At 35.4% G+C, this 9,369-nt stretch overlaps 1 protein-coding gene across 1 annotated transcript; it reads left to right on the forward strand.

Annotated features, from left to right (window-relative positions):
* Nucleotides 1-608: 608 nt before the first annotated feature.
* On the forward strand, nucleotides 609-3,592 carry LOC115951888 (KH domain-containing protein HEN4-like). The gene is made up of 2 exons (XM_031069015.1): nucleotides 609-1,824; nucleotides 2,946-3,592. Coding segments are annotated over exons 1-2 (648 nt in total). The 5' UTR covers nucleotides 609-1,823.
* Nucleotides 3,593-9,369: the final 5,777 nt, after the last annotated feature.

The following is a 9,369-nucleotide window of genomic DNA, read 5'->3' on the forward strand; positions in this document are numbered from 1 at the left end:
TGTTTACTTGAAATGATTAAATGTTGCTCATGTTCTCTCTCGCCCCTCCCTTATTGTATTAGTGATTCAATCATTGCATGATGGGTTACTTATCAAAAAAAAAAAAAAAAAATCATTGCATGATGGGGTTATTGTGGATTGATTGTGGAAAGATCTGGTCATCTGCTTCATTTGCTGCCCATCTTTTTTTGATTAAATTGCAACATAGAGTAGCACTTTCTAGATGTTTTATGCTTATATACATGATTTAGGCTCTTCTGATATTCACATTATAGGTTAAAGTTGATTTTTTAATATGCAGGACATATCTATAACACAATTGAGCTACAACATACGTCCTTGAATGTGCATGGTGTACGGTCCATGTTGCTTCCTGGTTAACATAGTGATTAGGGAGATTTTTGTGTTCCATTTCTTTTATTGCTGCTAACATACTTGCAGTGGAATTTGTCCAGGTCAATAATGAATACATGAGAACTCTTGAGATTCTAAGTAAGAAGCTGAAGTTTGTAGAAGTGGATCCTATGGTCAAAGCTTCAAAAGCTCTGAAAGACGTTCAACCTGAGCTTGAAAAAGTTAGGCAGAAAGCAGTTTCAAAGGTTATTGACTAGAATTATCGGATGCTTTGGTTGATGATGATTATTCAATTTCTTGTGTTATTGTATGTTTTAAACCTACCAAAATATTAATGTGAGAGCCCCTCTACAATGTCATGCATATCATATACACTAATCTGCCCATGTACATATTTGGATACAATATTGTTTGTATGGACTGTTTAATTATCAATTAGTAATAGCAGTCCTTATTGTGCACAAGAAGAATCCCAAGCTTGTGACTTGATGAGTTAACACTCTTGTGACCATTTCAATCATATATGTTAGAAAGGACTACAATTTGACATCTGTAACTTGAATAGAGTTGGTTATTAGTACTTAGGTTTGATAGTTTAACATAATTTTGTTGACTGAATATTAGTTTTGGTCAACATTTTAATCTATATTTACTGATAATCAGATGTTTTTAGTTTGCTTCTTCAACTGAAGTTAGAGTTTTGAGGTAATTGCTAAGGTCAAAGATTTCCTCAAGGCCAAGGGTAGGGATAAAAGGTTTTTTTCAACAATTCTTGTCTTAGTTAGCTTCAACAGAAGGTAGCTAATCCAAATTTCATTCATTTGATAAGGATTCAACATGTACATTGTATAGTATTGAGGCCAGAATGTCTTATTAATAAAAATTTGAACAGTGACCATTTTGTACTGAGAACCTTTTAGAATTACAGTGCAAGTCAATACATTTTAACTTAATATCACCTATGCCTTCTCCCCAACCTCTGTGGATTTAATTGAGTCGGAAGCTCTTGAGGACAATAATGATATTCCATGTTTTGTCTCATAGTTTGGACAGAAAATATGGTGAATATAAACTTCAATAATGTTTTGATTTGGATATTGAATAATATCTATTGCTCATGTAATGATATCACACTTCTGAACTTGTTTTACTGCTTTACCTGTTGATTAATGAGTACATATAAGCTCTCTCTAAGTGTTTTTCTGCTGCTTTACATGTTGATTAATTAGTACATATAAGCTCTTTCTAATTATTTTTCTACCACATTACCTGTTAATTAATTAGTACATATAGGCTCTTTCTAATTGTTTTTCTACTGCTTTACCTGTCGATTAATGAGTACAAATAGGCTCTTTCCAACTATATTATCTTTTTGCAAGTGGTTGACTTCATTGTTCAGAAGCTTTATGCATTGAGAAAACCCAAAACAAATATCCAGATCCTTCAACAGAGTGTTCTTTTAAAGTACAAGTGAGTAGAATCTAAATACAGTGCTTAATAGGTCTAATGGGACATTAGAATTTTATATGGTTTTATCATATTTACTTTCAGCACTTATCAAAAAAAAAAAATCATATTTACTTTCATCCTTTTGTTTTTTTTTTGGGTTTTTGTTCTTCCTCCCTGTGTTGCTATTTATATGGATGATTTGTTAATTGATGTGAGAGCTGCTTGATTTTTCCTTTCTTTCTAAAGGAGATGGTGATGGGTTGATTTGATCTTTCCATGGTCTGATTAGTATCTAGCTTGTGTGTTCGCCATAATCAAATGGTTATGCTTTTTATTTTGTTTGACTTATGACTGGAACATCTTTTTATTACTAAAAGTTTCTTATTTTGTTTAATATTATACTAAGGTGCTTCGTGTGATACATCCTTTTCCATTGATTGTTGTCGATTCAAAACAATACTCTCTCCATCCCATATTATTGGTCTTGTGTAGAAACTCCAACTTTTTAAAGGAACCTCATTTAATACATTGTCTTTCAAATAAAAAGTGCATGTTTCCAACTACCCCCTTAATTTAAACTCTAGCGAAAGAGGGATATTGACTTTTTAAATAAAGTAAGGTCAAGTGAGGAAAGTTATCAATAGTGTCCATAGATTTTTCAAAGTTGATTATATTTTGGGACATCTCAAAATGGAATAAAGGACCAACAATATGGGATGGAATACACTATAGTGAGGTAGGGTAGCCATTACTTTTACCAAATAAATTGAAAAACCACTTCAGCCTTAACAAAGTGGAATAAGCACACAAGGTTGCTTTACATTTTTGTTTCTTTAAAATGAGGGATATGTAATGCAAGTCCATTTTGTTGGGATGAGCATAGGTATGAGAATCAAAGTGAAGCATTTGGGTGTGTTCTAGATTACTGAGGCCGGACAAATATAAAAATTTTAGAGTTAATTACAACAATTTTCATAAAATATTTTTAGAGGCTTTGGAAATATAAAATATAAAAATTGTAGAGTTAATTACAATAATCATGGGCTTTGATTCAATTAGAGGCTTTGGAAAATCAATGTTTCTTAAATGCGGATTATTTTTAAATTTTATTTGTCTTTGACATTATAACTTTCGAATTTCAGTGAACTGGTCTGCTATAAATTTAGTAGATATGTCTGTTCCATTGACGCCTTCTAAGAGACCACATGATCGAAACCTTACAGAGTCAAATGGGAAAGGAAAGTGGCAAAAGACACACAAACAATCTGTGAAATTCGCTCCTGGGAGTGTTGTCTTACGCTTACTCTGTCCTGCTTCCAAAACTGGTGGTGTCATTGGAAAAGTGGGCAACATCATATCTGAAATCCGTCAAGAAACTGGCGCAAAGGTCAGAGTTGAGGAAACTGTTCCTGGTTGTGATAAGAGGGTAGTTGTTATCTCAGGTTCTGATAAAGAGATTGAGGTGACGACTGAAGCAAGCCAGGAGGATGGCGGTGAAGAGACAAACATGGATGAAAAGAACGATGATGAAAAGGAACATAATGAAAACAACGAAGATAAAGAATTTGATGCTGTGGGAGATGCCAAATCGGATAAGGGAACTTTAGCCGTGCAGAAGGCCCTTTTTCTTGTTTTTGAGAGAATAATTGAAGGAGAACTAGAGACAGATGGAGGGGATGAAGATGATAATAAGTCTTCTTCAATTGTTTTTAGGCTACTTGTACTTTCCAATCAAGTAGGCTGCCTTTTACTTCTAGGGTGGCAGTGTAATCAAGCAAATGTCAGCTGAAAGTGGGGCACAAATACGGATTCTTCCAAGGGACAAACTTCCTCCATGTGCATCTGCTGCTGATGAATTAGTTCAGGTAGTTTTGATGACATTATTTGTTATGTAGTACTATACTATAATTAGTAATCAGGAATACTGCAGATTGTCAGTTACTTGTGCGAAGTTCTAATGATTCTAATTTTATTGGGTTAACATCTAATGCAAAGGCAATGTCTATATTGATAGTAACCATGAGTAATTGAACTCTCTAGAATGGATCTTTGGGGCAAATTGTCTTTTCTGTTTCCCATTAGTGTTTAGATTTACTTGAAAGAATACACATATTAGGACTAGAAACTGCATTAGTGATTTACTGCTATATATCTGTTCATGAATTATAGTTCTTATATTTCAACAAAATCAAATACTTAGTGAAGAGCTGGAAACTTGTTAAAAAATAAAAAAGGACTATCTATGCAGTTAAGTTTTTTGTTATGCTTCAGAGTTCATTGTCTGGTGGTGTTTTGCCCTCAAAATTTACCCAGGTGACCACTAGTTCAAATAGAATGTGATTTTCAATTTTTATTTCAAGGTTGTCACTCCTTTTGGAATAATATGCATCTAGTAAGGCTAAAATAATAGATCTTGCAGCATTTCTTTGCAGTCAGATTTCAATTTTTTGTATAAGTAATAAAACATTTATTGAAAATTAAAATGAACTCCCAAGTACACAAGCAGTAGACTGGGGAAGCCACAAATAACCATTAAAATTGTCCTTCATAAAAGTCAAAATTTAATATAGTGTAATTTAAAATTGTCCTTCATAAAAGTCAAAATTTAATATAGTGTAATTTTTTATTCTATATTGGACTACATTTCTATTAACTAGAGTAATATTCTTTTTTCTTTTCTTTTTTTTTAAAGAAAAACAAAACAAAAAATTAGGCAGAGATTCTTAAAAATTTGGCAGATTAGTACCCGAGTCCACCAAGCTTGGGTACCAATCTGCCTATTTTCAGAATTAGGCAGTCCAAACTCAAGGTGCTTATTCACTACAGGAAAAAAATTTAGGCAGATTAGTACCCGAGTCCATCAAGCTTGGGTACCAATCTGCCTATTTTCATAATTTACTCGAGTACTATTCACAACTGGAAAAAAACTAGGCAGATTAGTACCCGAGTCCACCAAGCTCGGGTACCAATCTACCTATTCTAGAATTAGGTAGTCCAAATTTCACAACAGGAAAAAATTAGGCAGATTTGTACCCGAGTCCACCAACCTCGGGTACCAATCTGCCTATTTTCAAAATTAGGTAGATTTGTGAGGTACTCGAGTCCACCAAACTCGGGTACCAATCTGCCTAATTTTTTAAAACTATCAGATTTGTACCCGACTTTGGTGAACCAAATCTTTTTTTTTTTTTGGATTGATTTTGGTAAATTAAAATTATAATAAATGAATGCTTGGAACCCGAGTTCACTAAAGTCAGGTACATGGGTAATTCTTTTTTTTTTTTTTTTTGAATTGACGAGAATTAATTAGAATGGTTTCGTATCTTCTTTCAGTATTTCTTTTTGGTGTGTCTTTCAGTATTTCAGTATTTATCTGTCATGTGATGATTTACTTTAAAGTTGTAAATCATGAATCAGACCAATAGGAAAGCATTGAAAAGCTTTAGCTGCCCTGATTATCATCACGAATGTGACCGTAATTATTATCATCATCAAAGCCTGATTCAAGAAGCGATAAAAATGGAGAAAAATATCAAATAGAAATCTACCATTGATCAGTCTTGAAGAGCAATCATATTATTTCTTGTATCAAACTTGAGATCCTGGCCTAGTTTGACATTACGCAACATGTACAGCAGCATAAAATCATGTCTTAGTTTTGGTAGTACTAAAAAGGATATAAATCTAAGCACCCATAAAATGCTTTCAAGCCATTCAAGATGAGAGTAGTATGATAACAAAAAGGAGATCAAAGGCAAGGCCCACTAATAATGACAGCCATGCCATAAAAGGAAACTATAACAATATCAGTAGTAAGATGAGCAGTTGGTAGCACTTCCAACTCTTGGCATGCCGACAGTTTCCCTCTTCGACTCTTCATCCACGGTGAAAGTTACACCACACACCTGACCAGAACTGTCCACCCTTGGCACAGGCTTCACCTCATTAAGGGGGTGTTCATAACTCCTTAAGCCTCCAAACGATGTGAAGAAGCATCCTTTGGAAAACAACAGAAACAGATAAATCAGCAACCTAGTAGTCATGCTCATGAAGTAATATCAAACAAATAGACTATAGTATTAGTATCTGGAAGTTCATGCTAATAATTACACAAAATCAAAACAAGTCCTACTTTTTTGAACTTTTTTTAACAATGTGGTAGATAAATGACAGGGAAGATAAATGGGAAAATGAGTTGATTAGAAAGTAGATTTTGAAGCTCATCTCCTTGCTATAGCAATTTGATATCACCCACATACCTAAAGCTCACATAAAAGCTTTTATCCCCCATATTTTAAAACCAAAAATTTTGACATCTGGATCATTAAGAAAAGCAAAAAGAATCCTAAATAACCACTCCATGAGGGCAACCATTTCCCTAACATGTTAAAACTGGCACATATTATTCATGACCAATAATATGACCAATCTATTATATACCAGCCCAGGCCCAATAAAATGCCACATATTATTCATGACCAATCTATGGTAAAATCATATAAAAAATAAAATAAAATAAGAAATCTGCAGTTAGAAAACATTTAGCAAAAGAATTACAAAATTAAATCTACAGTCAAGTAAAATTGAGCAAAAAAAAAAAAAAAAAAAGATATAAGTTAAACAGAAAGTCTATCAAGGCCTTTAAATGCCAACAACAAATAGCTCTTTCATTTCCTAGTAAGTTTTAAAATGAAATAGAAAATACTATAAGGAGAATGCAAAAAAAAAAAAAATAGAGAACACAAAGGGGTTACGTAGTTTGGTCTACCGGCTTACCTCTACAATTTAAAGTCTTTGAGGCTACATCTTTGATATTAGAACTATGCATATTACAATGAATCATAGTAAGGTATAGGCCAAAATGGCCAAATACCATCAATTGTTGAAATATTCTGCAAAAATAGGGACTTCACCATGTTGAATTTGAATACTTATCACTTCATTCACATCATATCCTATTTTTTGTTTCAATCCAATGGATGATATGATTGAAAAACACTTGTAAGAAATGGGCATTAGCATTTTACACATAATGATCCAACACATACAAAATCAACACTAGAAATAATGCAGTCATCAACACCAAGCATAAGAAGAGAAAGTCTTAGTCCCAAAACTTTGGAATTGGGTATGCATCCTCAAGAGACTAATTGGAATGAACCACATGTACACAAGCAACGATGATATTTTAACGATATATGTCATAGTTGGTCCTTAAAATTTTTTCCAATATTTCTTAAGTTATAAAAATACATAATTGAATGGCATATAGCATGCATTTTGTTTCAAGTTGCATTTAGAAGAATGCAACGGTTCAAAATTAGTGTACCTAGTCTGCGCGACCACCACTCGTCGGTACCTCATTCCGCTTAGGGCATGTTCTTCGATTATGCCCCTCTTGGTCACACAACCCACATTGCACCTTCCTCCCCCCCTCCTTCCATGGTGTGGTTCTCGGCCGGTTCCCACCCTCGTCCATCTCATTCCTGATTCGTGTTGAGACAGGGCGACCTTTCTCTCGAATCAATTGGGGGTTAGGGAGGACCCTTCGAGTTTCTTCAGGATCCGGCCATGATAATCTATCTTTCAACGCAGGGAAAACGGGAGCATAGCTCCGAAACAGTGCATCCATGCTATAGCATGGGTCAATGTATTGCTCTGCATCATGTCGATACCTAATACAAACTGCAATGACATGTGAATATGGTATCTTGTACAACTTCCATTTTTGACATGTGCAAGTTCTTTGCAACAAATTAACTCCATGTGTGTGATCCCCATGTCCATCACACCCTACATTATGTGGTGTATCTACTTGATATGATTGTTGTTGCGCGCTCAATCTCGTCACCCTATAATGCTCCGCCTTCGCCTTATTTCTCATGAAGATATCCAAGCCATATTTAGTCCATTTTTGTCCCGAATTTAACTGTGCTATGCTCTTATTACGACGATCATCGAAGTAAGAATTCAATTTGAACCATGTGTATTTCACCATTGCCGTAATGGGCAAGCTACGAGCACCCTTTAGAACACCATTGAAGCACTCGGAGACGTTTGTAGTCATCGCCCCATAACGATAACCCTTGTCAAAACTTAGAGCCCATTTCTCTTTGGGCACATCCTTCAGATATTGGTGCGCATCCCGGTTGACATTCTCTATTAACTCGAAAGTGGCATTGAACTTTCGCTCCTGGGTAGCACTTGCTGCCCTCCATACTAGATTCTTTAAAGTTTCGTTGTTCCATCTAGTGTTGACGTTACTACATAGATGACGAAGGCAGTAAAGATGTTCTGCCATAGGAGGCCGCAGGGAAAATTCTCGATTAGTGTCTCTAAAGATAGCTTGTATCCCAAGGTGTCTGTTAGATATGATACACAGGTGTCTCCGGTCGGTAACATACGTTCTTATACAAGCCAAGAACCAACCCCAAGTCTCTGTACTCTCGCTCTCAACAACGGCAAAGGCTACTGGATAAATCTTATTATTAGCATTTGTCGCCATTGCAATCATCAATTTCCCTTTATATTTTCCATAGAGGTGGGTTGCATCAATGCTAATCACAGGCCTACACTTCTTGAACCCAACAATACATGGACGAAACGCCCAAAATACGAACTTGAATGTACAGCTTCCCTGTTCATAATTATCGTCCACTATTAACTTATACTCTGTACCCGGACTTGCATCCTTAAGTCCTGCCAAAAAACGCGGCAACTCTACATAAGACTCCTTAAAATCCCCGTATATAGCTGCAACAGCCTTATGTTTGGCATCCCATACCTTGTATGTGAACCATAATGATTACATTAGAAATGAATACAAGTTAAATAAAAAAACTTGAAGAAAACAAATCAAGACTTGTAACGCTATAATATTTCTTCGCTCCGCATTCCTTTCTTCCTTTTCTTTTTTCAATTTCAATTTTCATAATATAAAGTATTCATGGGTTTTGAGAAAAAAATATCATGATTATACTTCCCAAAAGACTGATGTCTCTACGTTGTATTGAAAATAGAATGCAAGTTAAAGAATAGAATACCTTGTAGTGAGATACTTCGTGTTTTAAGTCTGCCAAAGCAACGTGGCGTAAGTTCTTTATCTTATACGCAGGGTCTTCTCGTATATAGAGCTCAAGTACATATGATAGGAACACCGAATCAATCATCCGACCATCATGAGCATTCTTAATTTTGTCGCACGTGTGGGGGCCCTTGCATTTTGCGATCTTCCACACATTGTCTCCCTTTGAACATATCGCACGGACTGACCATGGACAAGAATCATCCTCGCAACTCACCATAAGCCTCTCTAAGTCTGAATGCTCAATTTTGAAGCTAAAATTCTCTCGCACTGCGTACCAGGTCAACGCATGTCGTACCGCCAATTTAGTCGCGAATACCATCCCTTTAATTGGCTGCTCCCCAGGCGTCCATGGCAATACTTCTGCTAGCATAACCGGTGATGGATCAAACATATTATCCCAACTATTTTTGGTGAACCATTCCGGCATAGGATCAGGATCGGGGCACGTCTCTCTATTCTCTTCTACAACCATATCTTCG

Source organism: Quercus lobata, chromosome 7 (genome assembly GCF_001633185.2).
Source record: "Quercus lobata isolate SW786 chromosome 7, ValleyOak3.0 Primary Assembly, whole genome shotgun sequence".
Taxonomy (NCBI): domain Eukaryota; kingdom Viridiplantae; phylum Streptophyta; class Magnoliopsida; order Fagales; family Fagaceae; genus Quercus; species Quercus lobata.